The 18,578-nt window shown below is 49.1% G+C and overlaps 1 protein-coding gene across 4 annotated transcripts in view; it reads right to left on the bottom strand.

The window, feature by feature from the left end:
- The window catches only part of ascc3 (activating signal cointegrator 1 complex subunit 3), a 139,535-nt gene that overhangs the window by 35,553 nt on the left and 85,404 nt on the right, over window positions 1–18,578 (bottom strand). For all 4 annotated transcript variants that reach the window (XM_085472844.1, XM_085472842.1, XM_085472841.1 and 1 more), the window contains 8 exons: window positions 5,266–5,457; window positions 4,725–4,949; window positions 4,308–4,427; window positions 3,389–3,553; window positions 2,660–2,746; window positions 2,355–2,531; window positions 1,279–1,504; window positions 790–944 (listed from right to left, as the gene is read on the bottom strand). In XM_085472844.1, coding sequence (XP_085328970.1) covers window positions 790–944; window positions 1,279–1,504; window positions 2,355–2,531; window positions 2,660–2,746; window positions 3,389–3,553; window positions 4,308–4,427; window positions 4,725–4,949; window positions 5,266–5,457 — 1,347 coding nt within the window. The remainder of the gene's footprint in view (window positions 1–789; window positions 945–1,278; window positions 1,505–2,354; window positions 2,532–2,659; window positions 2,747–3,388; window positions 3,554–4,307; window positions 4,428–4,724; window positions 4,950–5,265; window positions 5,458–18,578) is intronic.

The raw sequence follows: 18,578 nt of genomic DNA on the forward strand, positions 1-18,578 counted from the left end.
GGTCTTAGAAGCGGCGCTGCCCGCAGACAAGCTCAGAGGGGAGGAGCCTTTGCTGCTGCAGCTCCTAACATGTGACACCGGCGCCTCCTCTGGCTGGTCACCTCCTGTTGATTTCATTTTTGTTGTTTTCTGTCTTTTTCATTTGAATCTGTCTTGATGTCTTTACTCTGCTGTGCAGCACGTTGGTCCATTGTGGTTGTTTTAAAGTCCCTTACAAATAAGGTTGCTATGGTAATGGGCGGCTGGGCTCAGGCTTACAGACAGGGCGATGAGCTCGGAGTAGAGCGCCTGCATGCGGTTCAGGGATGTTTCCTTGGCACGTCCCTTTGGAGGTTTTCTGGGTAGGACTAACTGGGCGGTGACCCAGGACATGTCATCTGGCCTGGGGACACTGTGGGATCCCCCAGGAGGAACTGGAAAGTGGGGAGAGGGCGTCTTTCCTCATGTGGTGCATTTTCCATTGTTACACCTCTCTGACCTGTCTTCCCCATGTGATGTTTGTGTCATGCATGTGTGGTCGGAGGGTAACTTCCCTCGGGATGAATAAAGTATGATCAATCAATCAATCTGGAATGTCCTGCTTAGCGTTCTGTTCCTTTGGGTCACCTGAGGCGATGGATGAAAGGACGGACGGAGGCTTGAACTGTAAATATGTCACAGCAGATCAAAGGTTGGTCTAACCCTGACATCTGTCCCTCACACTCAGGTCAGCTGTAAAACATTTGACCGTCTCTGGAAAATGCTGCACGGCGAACCATCCTGACTCAAGGATACGTAATCTGTCTGTACCTGGTCATTCCAGCGAAAATCAGGCGTGACGATGAGACGAACACGCAGCACGGTGCGTGTGATTGGCTGGATGGTGGCCTCCATTGAGATCGAGGGGATCTGGTGGACACACTGTTTGACCGTTAACCCGATGTTGACGTGGTGCAGCATGTGACCTGGAAAAAGTACACCTGGCATTAAGGTGTTTATTAAAACCAGTGTGCGTGAACTTTCTGTTTATCAGCAAAAGCTAATACTTAAATAAAAGCTCGGCTTATGTTGGATTAAGCACTAGTCTGAGCTTCTTCCACTCAAAACACTTTTCTCTTCTTTAAAGCTGCAGTTAACAAAAACAGTATGATCCCGTCAGGACAGACACACGGCTGCACCGGCACGATTTACTGTGGTTTCAATAAACAAGGCAAAGTCGAACAAAGTGCGGTGATGCCAGTGTTGCACAGCAGTGCTGTGAAAGGCCTCTGCAGCACAGAAACACTGGGCTGAACTCACCAATGTCATCCTTCCTCATCTCCTTCAGTTTGTCCACAGTCAGCTTCTTCTCCTCCAAGCGGTTCAGCACGACGGGGCTCAGGTTGGGGAACTGCCGGAGGGGGTGGGCAGAGTCCCACAGCCGCTTGTCGATCACCTTGCACAGGGTGAGCAGTCGACGGGTCATAAGCGGCCAGCGCTTCCTCAAAGCGATCTCAAACAAGGCCCTCACGATCCGAGCGGCGTTCTGTGGGCGACAGCGGGAAAAACATCAGCCAGAGGTTCCACACTACACGGAGCAGCTGGTGGGCACATCGCTCAGCATCGTTCACCACGTGTGACGAAGAGCAGACGTGCAGCACCCAGAGGTCACATGGTAGTGTTGCTCGCTGTGATTTAGTCAGCTGATAATGTCATGTGACCATGTGGTACAGGACATGCAGTGTGGTGGGCCTGTGTTTAAGAGCAGGTGGACACAGGAAGGCCTGCACCTTCCTGTCAACAGTCAAACTACTGATTTAATAACAAATATTATAATAAATGTTTTTGTCTTTTCAGTTCTGAATTGAAAAGGTCGTTTTAATAAACACTGGGATCATTTGTACCGACACGTATGCAGGTGTTGTTCTCGAGCAGAGTGGCACGTGCACGCTCTTTGTAGTTTCACAGCCCCGTCAACTCGTGCAGTCAAACCTCCACCCCAGCACCACTCATGAGTGTTTTACACAGTTTGCTCACTGACCAGGGGGGACAAGTCAAAGTCACATGATCAGTGCTCAGCTGTCCATCGCATGTCAACAGGAAATGAGCTACTGTAGTTTTAGAGCGAGGCTTGTGTGCAGTCATCAGCACCAACATCCTCTGATGTCATTCTAATCATTTCATTTTCAATCAGTCTTCAGGTTTTTTATTTTTCCACCTGCTTCCTTTGGCCCCGCCTCTTTTTGTTCCCATTAAAATCCCAAAAATCAACAGTGATTTAAAATCGTTGAGTTAGTGTGGCAGCAAACACCACAGCACGGGTCTGACTGTGTGCGTATAACAGATGGGTGAATGCAACGCCAGCGCCCTGCAGCACCTCGCCCTGCTGTCCTCACCTGTGCAACATAGGACAGGTCCGAGATGAGCGAGAAGCTGTCCACTTCTCCTCGGCCGATGTACGTCTGCAGCAGGATGTTGACCTTGCCGTAGCCGTTCTCCACACCTCCTGCAGCTGGAAGCTGACAGTAGCTACACAGCATCTGCTCCAGCTCCTCCATCTCCTCCTCTCGAACCTGGCGACACACAGCAACACACCGAGCTGGATTATATGAGCTGTGCTCAGTTGTGACAGAGCTTTTTATTGGATGAACACAAACTGTGCTATTTGATAACTACATACGTTCTGACGGCCACAGCTCACCTTGAGTTGTTCAAACTCCTCAGCTTTGGAGACGATGCTGAGGATGTCGGCTTCTGTTCCCTGAGGGTTGAAATGCTCATTGAACGTCTTCACATGTGGAGGAAAGAGAAACGTTGGTGATTATTGGATCAACCAGAGCGTGTACTGTGCTTACAGGAACTGTAAACTGCTGATGAGAAGCTCCTGGCAGCTGTGCTTCATCCAGCTGCTGCAGCCTGTGTGAAGGACACTATGAACGGTTGTGATGCACTCGTGTGTTGAATAGTTGGAACGTGTTTGGACAGAAGCACTGAGAGCGGCTCGAAACGTGACACTTTCTGTTATCATGGCTCCATGCTGCTCTGCAGCCTGCAGGTTCTCACCTGCATGCACTCAAACACATGTACTAGAAAAACAGCTCATCTATAATCCAGCAGGATGAAGTTTAATGCTGATGAGTGCTAGCTGTGCATAAATGCATGGCCTAACACAGCCGCCCAGTACGAGTGTGTCCAACCCAACAGCACTGCTGTGTGTGTGTGTCTGAGTGTGTGTCTGAGTGTGTGTGTGTGTGTCTGTGTGTGTGTGTGTCTGAGTCTGTGTGTGTCTGAGTCTGTGTGTGTCTGAGTCTGTGTCTGAGTGTGTGTGTGTCTGAGTCTGTGTGTGTGTCTGAGTCTGTGTGTGTCTGAGTGTGTGCGATGCTCCATGGACCTCTGCAGTGAACAGAGTGAACATGTGTGCGGCGTTTACCTCTATGGTGTTATATTTGATGTAGAAGTGGCTCGCAGTCCTGCCCAGGTCTGTGGAGGCGAAGTAGCCGGTGCGCTCGTCGAAGCGGATCATCCTGGCCTTATCCAGCTTCCTGCCCGACTCCACCACCAGATCCTTCCTGTACAGCTCCAAAGCTGGATCCATCTGAGCTCCCGCAGCACGAGAAAGACGTCAGTAACACAACAACTTTGTTTTTCTCTTGTGTTTTCAATACATTTAAATCACAACGTTCATTTATAGTTCAGTTATGACCTGGTCTAACATTTCATACAGCATGTGCTAAGAACCTTGCTGTCACTTCTGAGCAAAGTCTGGATCTCTGAAGTCCTCCAAGAAACCCTGCAGAAACCAACCTTCTACTTTTACACTCGACCTTTCTTCTCTCCTTCCTCGTGTCGGTGCAGCTGCACAGCCAAAGCTGACATGTTTTTAAGTTCCCTTCATGAGCTGCCAGTGCAATCCCCACAGAAAGCTCCACACCGACAGGCCCCTGCACACACGTCACAGTTACAGCCTCCCTCGGCTCGTCAGCTGAACGTGTGCGCAGGTGTGTGTCGGACCCTGATCTTTGATGTAACACAAATAAAAGTATTATTATTGTTCTATTCCTCATTTGGGTGTTTTGTCTTTGCCCCTTCTGGCTGCTGTGGTCCAATCAGCGACCAGCTTTAGGGGGAAGCACTTTTCCACACAGGGCCGTGTAGGTCTGGATTTGGCTCCCACCAAATGAACGCCTTCATTTAGAAACTTTGTGTTACGTGTATCTGTATATCTACATGTGTTTGATGATCTGAAACACTTAAGTGAGACAAACATATAAAAAAAGCACTTTTCCACACCAGTGTACGTCCCCGCCCTCCCCCGGGGACGGCCCCGCCCTCCGGGGATCTGGACCAACCTGAGAGGCTTTGTGGTTGATGCCGTACACCAGCGGGTTGGCCCTCATGCGAACATAAAGGTAGGTGTAGCTGAGCCACTTCACAGCCTCCTCCACGTTGGTGACCGTTCCCAGAGCAATCTGTAGCAGGAGAGAGAACAGCGGCTCACAGACCTCTGTCGCCATCTAATGGACACTACCTGAAAGCACAGCTGCTCCTCTCTACTCTGCCCAGCAACACGTGCTATTAATCCTTTTCTTAAAGATGTAAAACAGCTTCACAGATTTGAAGACAGCTTGTTTCAAACACTATGACCTGAGTCCATGTTAAATGTTAGCTATGTGCTATCCTGGCACCTGTCTGCATGTCATCGCTGCCCTGTTCGGACTGTGGAAGCTAAACTTTGCTCAAAGTGAAGCAGAAGGAAACTGCGTTACCTCAGCGTTGAGGTTATCGGCCAGGCTGTCCAGGAACCGACTCTCTATGGCGTTCTGCTGGGTGAGCAGGGTCAGGTAATGGCTCAGCTTGTCGTGGGTGGTGATGATGGTTCCCTCACCATACTTATCAAACTGCGGACGACCTGCTCTTCCAAAAATCTGCATGACGTCCAGGATGCCCAGATCCACCACGGCGCCGCGCTTGGCATCGTAAATTTGGGTACCCTGCATCAGAGCAGAGACAGGTGTGTGAGTGCAGGCGGGGAGCGCTCAGAGTAACCGAGTGAATCTTTACAGCCTCTCAGCATTCTGAAACTAAAACAACAAATAAAACCACGTTACACTTCAGTGCATGGTCTCACAAGCTGACTGCAGATACGTGAGGCTTTTACAGGAATAACGTTCACATTTGTGAGACACTTAAAGTTACAGAGCCAATTAAAAGCCCTCAACTACTGACTTTAGATGGAATGTGCAAAGTAAAGGACGCTCTGAGCTCCCTCAGGGTAGCAGGCACAAACACATTAAATCCATGAAGGACCTTGATGATGACAGCGTGAGCCGGCAGGTTCACTCCCCAGGCCAAGGTGGCGGTACAGACCAGGACCTTGAGGTGGCCTCTGGAGAACATGCTCTCCATCAGGCTGCGGTCAGAGCGCAGCATGCCAGCGTGGTGGATGCCAAAACCTTCAGGAAACATTTCTTTCATCTGCTTGTTCCTGGAGCGCTGGATCTGAAAGAGACGGTCAAAGAAGGAGTTTCAGAAGGAGTGGAGGCGAGTCTCAGACTCTCAGCTGTAAGTGTTCACACAAAACAGCAGCAGCAGTCGGGAATCAAACATTTCCTGTACAGTACATGCAGTAATCAGCCACTGGCAGCCTACTACAGCAGAGTGTAATACATGCACACGGCTGTAGGTCTGCTGCACACTCCAGCAGCATCTGCAGCTCACAGCACATGCACACAGAGTGAGATGTGTGCTGTGACTGACAGCAGCCCTGTGACCCGGCCGGCCACCGGGGGAGTCCTCATCACAAGGCTTTATCTCTCTCTCTGGGCATCTAAATGGAGGTCAGCGCCCAGCAGGCTGCTGCGCGGCAAAGAGAAATCCCATTACTGCCAGCAGCTGTCTGCCTCACACACTCCACGAGTGTTTGGATTGCAGTGATTGTCTGCATTTGTATGCAAACCCTGTGGATACAAGCTGGAGGCTGACTGTGCAGGTAAAATGTCACAGAGGCAAAGCCAAAAACATTTGTTGGTTAGCCTCGGTGACTGATGATTTGTACCACAAGTTACTGCCAGCTTTCACTTGGTCCGTTCAGAATACTGCAGTTTTAATCACACGGCTCTTTTCTTTTTCAGTCTCTTCTCATCTTATTATTATGCTTCAGTGCGTTACTTATTCTGCATGTGGCGCCAAATCACAACCAGAGTCGCCTGAAGGCGGCGAGTCCCAGGGAAAGAAGGAGACGTCTCCATACTGGAGAACAGCGGTCTGACATGTCCCCGAACCGGAGACACTGGAGACGGTTACTCACCCACAGTGACTGAGGAGGTAACGTCTGTGTTGAACACAGATGTCATCTCTGTGATACCCAGTGAGACATCAGTTTAAATTAACTTCTCTTGATCCTCTTAATTTCTCAGGTTGTTTTTCTCGCTGCTCGTCTCTCTGTACGCTGCACTTTGACTTTGAGTAATGGTTCGAGTCCTGCTGTGAAACCTCGACAGCATCTCGACGTTTGAAAGCGGAGGATCTGAGGTCACGCACATCCTCAGTCATGCTCTGTAAATGACATCATCATGAATAAAAGCAATGACGAGAGCACAAAGGGTTTCCTCAGGTCACACACTGAGTGAGCAGTAAGGCCACGCAGGCGTGTTTCTACGTGTATTACAGCCAGTGGCATTTCCCAGTGTGGCCATTAACAAGAGTGCACGTTTAAAAACTGCCACACTGGTTTCAGTTTTCAAACCCTTCCATTCGGTGTGTACGCAGTCATCATGATGCTTTTGTAACTGCACGCGCTCTGATGTGCTGGAAGAACCAAGCTCTGTATAAACACTGTGATCAGAGTGGAAGTGGGAGCTGAGGAAGACTTAGAGGAAGGCTGTGATGCTGTTGGTCTCTGTGATTGTGCTCTCACACACAGACACACAACACTGATCTCAGAACAGCTGTTTGTAATGATCCACACAAAGCTCTGTGTGGTACAGACTGACACACTGGTCTGCAGACGGATCACAGACGTTCCTGAGACACTCTTACTTCCTGCACACGCTCTCACTTCCTCCACACACGCTCTCACTTCCTGCACACGCTCTCACTTCCTCCACACGCTCTCACTTCCTGCACACGCTCTCACTTCCTGCACACGCTCTCACTTCCTCCACACACTCTCACTTCCTCCACACACGCTCTCACTTCCTGCACACGCTCTCACTTCCTCCACACGCTCTCACTTCCTGCACACGCTCTCACTTCCTGCACACGCTCTCACTTCCTCCACACACTCTCACTTCCTCCACACACGCTCTCACTTCCTCCACACGCTCTCACTTCCTCCACACGCTCTCACTTCCTGCACACGCGCTCTCACTTCCTCCACACGCGCTCTCACTTCCTCCACACGCTCTCACTTCCTCCACACACGCTCTCACTTCCTCCACACACGCTCTCACTTCCTCCACACGCTCTCACTTCCTCCACACGCTCTCACTTCCTCCACACGCTCTCACTTCCTGCACACGCGCTCTCACTTCCTCCACACGCTCTCACTTCCTCCACACGCGCTCTCACTTCCTCCACACACGCTCTCACTTCCTCCACACGCTCTCACTTCCTCCACACGCTCTCACTTCCTGCACACGCGCTCTCACTTCCTCCACACGCGCTCTCACTTCCTCCACACGCGCTCTCACTTCCTCCACACGCGCTCTCACTTCCTCCACACGCGCTCTCACTTCCTCCACACACTCTCACTTCCTCCACACACGCTCGTCGAGATGGCGACTCACAGAACCTCCGACCCACCCTGAAATTATTCATGACAGGAGCTTTTCAGCACGTTTGGACGTCCCTGTGTGTCAAACTTGTGCGTCCACAGCTGAGTGCGGACATTTACCTGTGTGGTCAGAAGTCACAGCAACACAACCTGTTTCATGGAAACACACTGTTGTGCGTCCTTCACACTCCCTCTCTGCCTGAGTCACCCACACCAACATCACACAGCAGTGACACAACCACACACTGAGGGATCAGTGGGTCTGTCAGTGCTCGTCCAGGGTCAGTGTCATCACGCCTCCTTTGAAAAATGCTCACTACAAATAAATACGATTGTTTTTCTGAGTAATCACACTTCATCATATGTTGTTCCCTCTGAGTGCGGCGCTCCTGTCTCATGTGACACGAGGCCCCACTGAGCGTCTTGATGCTTCTCCACCATTCACAGGTGACAGATGGACCCTCAGGCCCCCTCCCCCATTCAGATGGTCTTTCCCTCCTTGGCTCCGCCCTCAAACCAGCGTTCCTCCCTGTCCAGGACGTTACATCCTCATCCTTGAAGTGTCCACTGGCCTGCAGGTGTGAACAGAGGCTCTGCTGTGTTGGGCCGTCCGCTCACTGAGCAGTTGCTAAATATGAAAGCCGTATGAATGACATGATATAGATTTCACAGTGCAGTGTTTCTCATTCAATTAAACTTTATTCGTATAGTTGCCTCGAGCTGCTTCATACTGTCCGTAGCTACAATAATACAGAGAAGGGAAGAAGACAGTCGTCCGGGTGCGAAGCTGCACTGGAGAACTGGTCCATGTGCACAACAAGGACTACTGTGGCTACCTTCAGTTCAAGAAGGTGGAGCTGTCCGTCTACAAGATGACCAACTGATTATTGATTATTTATCGCCACAAAGGAGATATATTTGTATTATTTAGTTAGAAAACTGAGTGCATGTAAATCTGAGGGATCTGCAGGCGTCCGGCACGTCGGGGAGGTTTGGGCTCAATCAGTCCTTTCAACCCAAACAAACAAACTAATATATAAATGCATTAATAAATCAGAGCATCTCTTTTAAAACCAGTGAAGCAGAAACATGAAGCTTCTCTCCCGAGGTTTCTCTGACAGCGTGCGGTGGAGTCTTCAGGGTAAGGCTGTGCACTTTCCCAGGGAAGCAGGTAATTGAAATGTTGTGGCTGAGGCTTCTTTTTGAGGTGTCAGAGTGTGTTACAGACATGCTTCCAGCCTCTAATCTAAGGTGAGTTAGTGCTGACGTCTGCTGTGCCATGACTATATTTGAGATGGCAGTGACCTAAGCTCCTGATCAGCTTCCATTAGGCCTGCCGCTGGCTGCAGCTCCTGCTGCACAGCTCCGTCGGTACACAGACAGCAAGCTGCCACCGTCTCTCACGCCCATGGGCGAGATCAGCTTACACCACAGCTAAACTAAATTACCCCAAAATTCAAAGAGTGCCTACGTGTAAGTGAAACGGGTTTCAAATTTGTGACAATCCAACTGAGCTCTGCACATCCCTGGTGCTTTGAGTGGTAGCGCACAGTGCTGAAGCCTTGTTAGACGTGGTAGAAACAGGATGCAGCGCACTCCAGCTTCAAAGCTGAGATTTCAAATATCACTGTGAAAATGTGACAAATGACACTTGTGATCAGTGGTGAATGTGCTCTCCCACAGCCCGCTGCTATCACGCTCTATCTTTGCTGTATTGAGCCATGATGGCTAATTGTGGATTTAGTGGCCGTTGATGGCCATGTTTGGTGCTGCAGAGGATACGTCTCCACTCCTCCACACTTCACCTGTCTGCCTGCTGCTGTAGCTCCAGAGAGAAGAAGCACAGTTTATCCAGTTTGCCATATCGCTCAGCTGTTGATCAATACAGGAAGTACTACAGCTGCTTCATACTTCACTCTATGAGTAGACAGTAAATATGTACCAATGAAGTCAGTGCTATCTAATGAGTAAAGCAATAATCCACTTGGTCAGACAGTTGAAGGTGTCAGTGATAGAAACGTGTTTGCTGTCTGAGGCAGCGTTCATAAAAGCCTCCGTGGTTATCACGGTGTCTGTGGTCACATGGCACAGCATCACGGTCAGCAGTGACCTCATCGTCGTACCGGGATACTCACTGTTGTCACACTTTCACCACCCGACGTGCTCATCAGCACATGCTGTAAGACCAAGATGGCGCCGCGTATGGTCGCCCTGGTGCTTCAGTGCGTTACTTTTGTTTTGTTTTTGTGCATTTCTTCTGTGTCTGGGCACTCCTCTGGATACTCGTACACCAGAGAAGAGCTCCTTAACTACAGGACTACAACGCCTGTGGATTTATTTCCAATATTTGTCGCATCTGCGGCAGATTTACTGCTGACTCTGACCAGGAAAGCGAGACGCCGAAAGAGAGGGAAGCGAGCCGGCGCACTCGTGCGTTTGAGGAGACGCGGACTGCGAACTGCTCTTCCTGGGATCTTCCTTTCTAATGTACGCTCACTCGGGAATAAGATTGACGAACTGGCCCTGATGAGAAGCATGAACAGAGACTTTGCCTCCTCCTGTGTCTTATGTTTTACGGAGTCGTGGCTCAGTGAGGACATCCCAGACTGCGCGCTCAAGCTGGAGGACTTCCATCTGCTGCGCGCGGACCGGCAGGCCGCTCTCTCCGGTAAGTCCAAAGGTGGAGGTCTCTGCTTCTACATCAATAGTGGCTGGTGCACAGATGTAACAGTGATTGCTCAGCACTGCTCTTCCTCTCTGGAATATCTTTTTATCCACTGCAAACCGTTTTATTCTCCGCGGGAGTTTGCTTCATTCATCCTGGCCGCTGTTTACATCCCGCCAGACGCAGATGCGCAGGCAGCTCAGTGCGCACTCGCGGAGCAGATTCTCCACACGGAGCGGACATTCCCGGACTCTCTCATCATTGCTCTTGGGGACTTTAACAAAGCCAATCTGAGCCATGAGCTTCCAAAATACAAGCAGTATATTAAATGCCCGACCAGAGAGGAGAGGACATTAGACCACTGTTACAGCACGATCAGCGGGGCCTATCGCGCGGTGCCCCGCGCTTCACTCGGACTTTCTGACCACGTCATGATCCACCTAATCCCCGCGTACAGACAGAGGCTGAAGCTCTCCAAACCTGTCGTGAGGACTAAAAAACTGTGGAGCAACGAGGCTGTGGAGGAGCTTCGCACGTGTTTGGAGACCACAGACTGGGACACAATGAAGGCTGCTTCTAACAGCTTGGACGAGTTTACGGACACTGTCACCTCCTATATCCACTTCTGTGAGGACAGCATTGTGCCATCACGCACCAGGGTGAGTTATAACAATGACAAACCCTGGTTTACTCCTAAACTCAAAAAGCTGTGGCTGGAAAAGAGAAAGGCGTTCAGAAGCGGAGACAGGGACTGCTACAGAGAGGCCAAGTACAGGTTCACTAAAGAAGTGGACATTGCTAAACATCAGCACTCTGAGAAGATGCAGCAGCAGATCTCAGAGAATGACTCGGCCTCTGTGTGGAAAGGTTTTAGGAATATCACAAACTACAAGCCTAAAACCCCCCACTCCACTGATGACTTGCTCTTAGCCAACACCCTTAACGACTTCTACTGCCGTTTAGACGAGCCATCAGGCAGCCTTCACACCTCCAACGGCCCCAACAATAGAGACACTTTGGACACTCATTCCCCCACCTCTCCCCCCTCCATAGAGCCATCACCACCTTCAAACCGTTCACCTACAACACCTCCCTCCTCACCCCACACAAAAGAGGATTTCACACCACCTCCTCCGACCACAACTCTTCATATTCATGAAGCAGATGTGAGGAAGCAGTTTAAGAGTCTGAATGCTCGGAAAGCTCCCGGCCCAGACGGTGTGTCTCCTGCCACCCTCAGACACTGTGCAAACGAGCTGGCCCCAGTGTTTTCTGGCATCTTCAACTCCTCACTGCAGGCATGTCATGTGCCTGCCTGCTTCAAGTCCTCTACCATAATCCCTGTCCCCAAGAAACCTAGGATCACTGGACTAAATGACTACAGACCCGTGGCTCTGACATCTGTGGTCATGAAGTCTTTTGAGCACCTAGTTCTCTCCCATCTCAGGACCCTCACGGCCCCCCTCCTGGACCCCCTGCAGTTTGCATATAGAGCCAACAGGTCTGTAGATGACGCCATCAACATGGCCCTACACTTCATCCTGCAGCATCTGGACTCCCCAGGAACCTACGCCAGGATCCTGTTTGTGGACTTCAGCTCTGCCTTCAACACCATCCTTCCAGACCATCTCCGAGGCAAGCTTTCCCAGATGAATGTGCCTGATCCCATCTGCCGGTGGATCACTGACTTCCTGACGGACAGGAAGCAGCACGTGAGGCTGGGAAAGAATGTCTCGGACTCCCGGACCATCAGCACCGGCTCCCCTCAGGGCTGTGTTCTTTCTCCTCTGCTCTTCTCCCTGTACACCAACTGCTGCACCTCCACCCACCAGTCTGTCAAGCTAATCAAGTTTGCAGATGACACCACCGTTATTGGGCTCATCTCGGACGGGGATGAGTCTGCCTACAGGAGGGAGGTTGAACGTCTGGTGTCCTGGTGCAGCCACAACAACCTGGTGCTGAATGCCCAGAAGACAGTGGAGATTATTGTGGACTTCAGGAAGCACACAGCCCCACTCCCCCCCATCATCCTGACTGACACCCCCATCACCTCTGTGGACTCATTCCGCTTCCTGGGTACCACCATCACCCAGGACCTGAAGTGGGAGCCCACCATCACCTCCGTCATCAAGAAAGCCCAGCAGAGGATGTACTTCCTGAGGCAGCTGAAGAAATTCAACCTGCCAACACGGACGATGATGCAATTCTACACCGCAATCATCGAGTCCATCCTCACCTCCTCCATCACCGTGTGGTACGCTGGAGCCACTATCAGGGACAAACAGAGACTGCAGCGTGTTGTGCGCTCTGCTGAGAAGGTGATTGGCTGCAGACTCCCATCTTTGCAGGACCTGTACACCTCCAGGACACTGCGGCGTGCAGCTCGGATCTCAGCTGACCCTTCTCACCCTGGACACAGTCTGTTTGACCTGCTCCCCTCAGGCAGGAGGCTCCGGTCCATTCGCACCAGAACCTCTCGCCATAAGAACAGTTTCTTCCCCTCTGCTGTTGGACACATGAACAATAACCACATGACTGTCCCCGCCACTAACACATGACCCTACGCTGTGTTCACTGCATCATTCCATGTTGGCACTGATCACCACCTGCACTCATGTATATATCTTTCTACGTAGCACTCTTAATTCTTATTCTCATGTATATATCTCATGTATATCTCATGCACATATCTTTCCACGTAGCACTTTTAATTCTTATCCCTACTTTTATTTTTTCATGTCTATTTAAGTGCTATTTATGACAGCATGTTTGCACTGAAGCACCGCAGCAATTTCCTAATGTTGTAAACCTGCTCAACATTTGGCAATAAACCCCTTTCTGATTCTGATTCTGTACGTGAGATGTTACCCAATGCTGTTCAGCAGCAGGACGAGTGATCGGGCTCTGCTGGAGTTATCAGAGATCTCTGTGAGAGTTCTTAAATCTTTAAACTTCCCTCACCACCATCTGCTGTAAGCACGCAGAAACATGACAGGCGTGCGAAATAAGGACTTAATTGGCTGCAACGTCTAGAACAATACGAGAGAAACAGCCCAGCTGGGACTGGTTTCCAGTAAAACTGGGTCCTGTAAGTGATGTTAAGAGCATTTCCTCTGATGTTCCTTACTGCTATCAGCTCCTCTCACAGCACCGCCCGCGTACAGTCACAGTTTGGGCGATGACCAAGCTAAACGTTTCAGTCAGGTAATGCAGCGCTGCATCAGAGTCTGCCCTCATGGCAGCTGCCGCCTCACTCATGAGAACAATCATGGATGGGTCCGCTCAAAGCTGACCCCACAGAAGGAGCTGCTTACTGACCTACAGGTTACCACAGCCTCCAGAAACACCATTACTAACACAGTGTGCTGTAATGGTTTGGAGGTTTGCAGTGTTCACAAGATGCCCCAGATCCAGGAGGCACACGGTCAGGGCTCGGCGGAAGGCGCTGCGGTCAGATGATGATGTTTGGGGGAAGAGAAAATCCCAGTGTCCCCACAGTCAAGCACAGAGGTGGACGCTTGATGCTGACTTCACTGGATGAGGGGGCAACAACAGGGCCACGTATGACATCCTGGACACGAACCTTCAGCCAGAACCCTGAAGATCTGTGGTGGCATCAGCATGATAAGGACCAAGACACAAAGAAGTAGCTGAGGAAGAGTCAGGGAGCATCCCGGCCAGCCTACATCCACCTCTGGCACCTGAAGCTTCAAGGTGCCAGAGGTGGATGTAGAGGAACGCTCTCCTGAGATGTGAGCAGGGCTGATGACCTGCTACAGGAAACATCTCACCACTATGTTCGCCCACAAGGCTACTGGTTGCACCGAGTGGTGTTTTGCTTGGTGATCGAATACTCATTTCACTGCATGACGTGAAAATGTGCCTCTGTGTGTACTGCGGCTGATGCTCTCTCCGTTCAAATGAAACTACAGACACTGTTAGTGAGTCACGTCCATCAGGGGTTAACCCCCCCAGGACACGGGTTTCAGCACTGCTGAAAAATAAATGTTGCTTGAAGACAAATATGATCCTGGTCCTTTGTTCCTGAACATTGGAGGTGGCACAGCAAAACAGCGAACACTCCAGTCAGCTGTTTAAATGCTGATGAAGAAGCAATTAAACAGGAAAACGGACTTGCTATGCAGTGCCATGATAGCATGCAAGGCTGCTCCCTCAGGCTATGAGACTGCAGATGAGCTGCAAACAGAGGAGGCGTTTGCAGAAGCACTGCTGGACAAAGCTGCCTTTGTTTTTAAGGCTGCTGTTTCCGTGCTGTCAGTCCACGGTGTCACTCCTGCTTCCAGCAGCGTTTCAGGTGCGGCTCTTTGTTGTTGATCACTGCAGTGGGTAACTGGTTGGGCACAGTGACAGGCTGTCACAGATCTGTCACTACGAAAGCAGCAGCAGTGGACTCGACTTGTAAAAATAGCACCAAATGAAAGAAAATGGAGACATTAATGAGCACAGTCAGGTGTTGCTGTAGAGTCCCTGGAGGCTTCGCACTCAGAGGCGTGAGTGTGTCTGCATCTGTGTATGTTGTCAAACAAAGTGACAGGGAAGCAGCACATCTGAAGGCCGGAGAAGAGCGAGCTTCAAAGAGAAGCCGATACACTCGTTCGCTGTTCTCTAGCAGTGATCTGGTCCCTCAGTTCATGTGAATGTATGCTTTGACAAACACTGCTCCGGCATGCCGAGCTGGCCACTGTTGGCCACAGTGTGAAAGGGGTGTTACGCCCCCGCTGTGTCAGAAAACACGACGGGTCTGTAGAATAAGTGTAATGGACTCACGGGGCCACTAGGTGGCTCTTATCCTCCATAACAACTCTGCTTCCCTTTGAAAGCAGCCACATGGTTTCATGTCTCACAGCTGGATTCCTACCACATGGTGGGGGCGCAGAGGGGGGGGCAGGGGAGAGAGTGCGGACTGTCAAAGTCGAGCAAATGAAAGTCAGAGAGGCTTTGACTCCTCTCAGGTGGGAGCTTCAGGTTTCCTGCACAGCTTATGCTGCAAACTCATTTATTGTCTATTCAAACATGTTTCTTCTAATCTGTGATTCATATACTTCAATTTATCAAGTGATGGATTTCAAAACTGACAACGTGGCAGCAACACTTCCTGCACAGCATAGTACTGTCTACAACACTGTATATTATTACTGAAGAAGAGAACTGAGAGTCGATGAGCCTAATAAACCCATCTGCTACAGCACAACATCATTAATAAATGCACCTTTACCCATGTTTGAGATTCAGCTGTATCAGGAGACTTTGTGTCTATAAGTCAGAAATATGTCATGTTTCTGCAGTAAAGCACGTTATCCCAGCATATCTCATGTTGTTATCATAAACATGGAGCCCTATCCAGAAACTCACCAGAATTATGAAAACATACAGACAGAATAAACTGTAGATATTGGTTACATTTTATTAGTCCGTCATTTATCCAGGTAAAAAATCTGACCTGGCATCATGGCAGCAAAAGTCAAAACGCACATTAGCCAGCAAGTGGAAACAGAGTTTGTGCTTTGTTTTAATTTGCCTCTATATCAGGACAATATCAGGAACAAAGTAACAGCTGGCTCCAAATATTTGTAACACATGAAGTGTATGCAAAAAAGCAACGTCTGAAAACTAATTAGGTTCACTACCAGGGGCGGATCTAGAGGGGGGCATGGGGTGGCATGTGCCACCCTAGCTTTGCATATGACAGTGTTGTTTATTAAAATAAGACAGCATTAACACTTTGAGCCTGGCTACATAACACTGAATATATTACATGCTTCTGATTGTGCCAGAGCACATTTGAATCAACACCAAGGGCATTTCAGATTTGACACAGGTGGTTGTTACGCTCTGTAAATGGACTGAAGGTGAGAGTGATTAACCCTCTGGGGTCCACGGACACGCCGCACCTCCAAATCACACTGATTTAAGCTAACACAGCAACAAGCTGCAGCCACACGGAGTCTCGGATTCATGAGTGCTGAAAGTTGGGACTTCAGAGGATATACAAGTTCTTAAATTTTATTGACAGGCCATTAAATCCAGAGCTATGATTAAAAATATATGTTTTTTCTAAATACGTCACGTTTAGTGCAGAAGGACGGGTTTAAAAAGGACAGTGTGACAACAGTAAACACAGAAACAAACTTTTGTTTACTGGCACAAATAATTTGTGGTGCATCTCATTGTGACGCCTGATTGTTCTCTCACTTTAGTTATTGTAATAGTTTTAAGTGGTTGTAGAAAATGTTAAAGATGCCAGATGTGCTGGCTGCATTTTTAGATAAATAGTTGTTTTATGAATTTATTGTTCATACGTGTTTTCAAATTTTACAGTTTATGTTTGCAATCCAAGTTATTAAAACAATTCACTCAACATGTCTGTGGGCTAAACTACTACCAGGATTTGATGTTTTTGTGTGATTTCAGATCAGTTGTGTTACTGCAGCATGACGATGAAACAATCAGTGTAGATTCACACTGAGCTGATGAAATGAGACCAAACAACATACAAAAAAGGAGCAACGATGTGCGGTCGAGCTCCCCAGAGGGTGAACCCAACACATCCTGAAAAAGGAGGTTTACATTTCTGTTCAAGATTTCTGACATTTTGTGTAAATTTCAGCAACAACTTGATGTTTTCTAACAAAGTGAAACTTCAGTTATCCCTGTGTTTGTAAGTAACCGCCTATGCTGTGCAGCTTTCTGCATTTGATACTTATTGGGCTCCACACATGTGCGTGTGTTACCTAACTTAGATGTTTCATTATGGAAAATAATCCCGTTATAGAAACGTGTGTATACTGACTGCATTGAATCATTTGAACCACATGTAACACCTGCATATGTGTTTTTAATAAAAGGCAACGCCTGTAGATCCGGCCCTGTTCACTCCCAGCATCAGTGTGGATCGAACAGCTGACTCGCTGAAGCTCGAACAGGAGACACGAGTAAATGATCCTTTCTGAGGAGAGTAAACGACGTCTCTTCAGGGAAGCTCTTCTTTATTTTAGTGAGACGATGGCACACCTCGTGTTTCAGAACATAGAACTGTAAAGCCAAGAATACACACACTCGATCCAACAGCATGGATCTAAAGTAGTTCTTTAAAAAGACTCTTTTCATTCGAGAGCACACCACACGTCCTGTGTAACTTGTCACGGCCAGGCGGATCAGCTGCACGCTGATCAGCCCTCTCTGTTTCTCTTCCTCTTCTCTCTCGCCGGGGCGGAACTCACTGTGGGTTCACGCCCTCGGCCCACGCCCTCGGGAGATGAGACCCAGGTGTCTCATTAAGGGGAGCAGCATTTAAGCCAGGAGGTGACTGCTGTTCGTCGCTGGATCGTTGTCTACCACGCGTTAGTAAAGTCAAAGCTACAGCAAGTTTAGTGAAGAGTGTTTTCCTCTGTGCATCGTCCTTAACCCTGTCTCCCTGTCCACAGAACCTCTTGGATTTTTCCCCGTGTGTTTCCCGTGTGGCAGTGTTGGAGTGTGAACCTGTGATCGTGTGAGTGGATATTCTGAAGAACGTATGCTTTCCCTTGGACTTCCCTGGAGACCCCTTCTTCCCCCACTCAGCTGTATATAACACCCCCCCTGCACATTCTTGTATATACACCTGGTGACTTGTAAATAAACTCTTCTTGTAAGCATCAGTACCGGAGTCCTGCGCTTGAGTCCTCCTTCCAACCGTAACATAACTAGATTAGACTGTAGTGGCACATTCAGATATCGAGCTTGACTGACAGCCTCTCCAAACCCCAGATAAAGCCAATTAAATAATACAGACGGGAGACGGGAAAACGGAGCGACTTTTAAAGCTGGATAAATAAACGCTGATTATACGTCTGACCTTATAGGGGCTTTATTCACCACATATGCATATTGGAGATTAAAAAAAAACACCTATAAATATTAATGTGGGGCAATTTGCAGTGTGCAAATAAGCAGTGCATTATCTCTGTGTGGGCTTAGAGTCGAGTCAGCCCCGTGCCCCTTCCTTCACCAGAGCAAGTCTGACTGACAAACACTCAAAGATGAACTAATGGAACGGATAATACTCATTATGTTGGGACAGGGGCAAAACCATTTTCAGCTGGTGCACATAAAACTTCCTGCGTGCACAGAAACTAAAGGAACAGTTACACAATTGCTTTTTAAGTACTGCTTCAAAGACTA

The sequence above is a fragment of the Copadichromis virginalis genome, linkage group LG11 (genome assembly GCF_057382275.1).
Source record: "Copadichromis virginalis isolate Kocher_CV1m ecotype Utaka linkage group LG11, C_Virginalis_male_GT1.1, whole genome shotgun sequence".
In the NCBI taxonomy this organism is placed as follows: Eukaryota; Metazoa; Chordata; class Actinopteri; order Cichliformes; family Cichlidae; genus Copadichromis; species Copadichromis virginalis.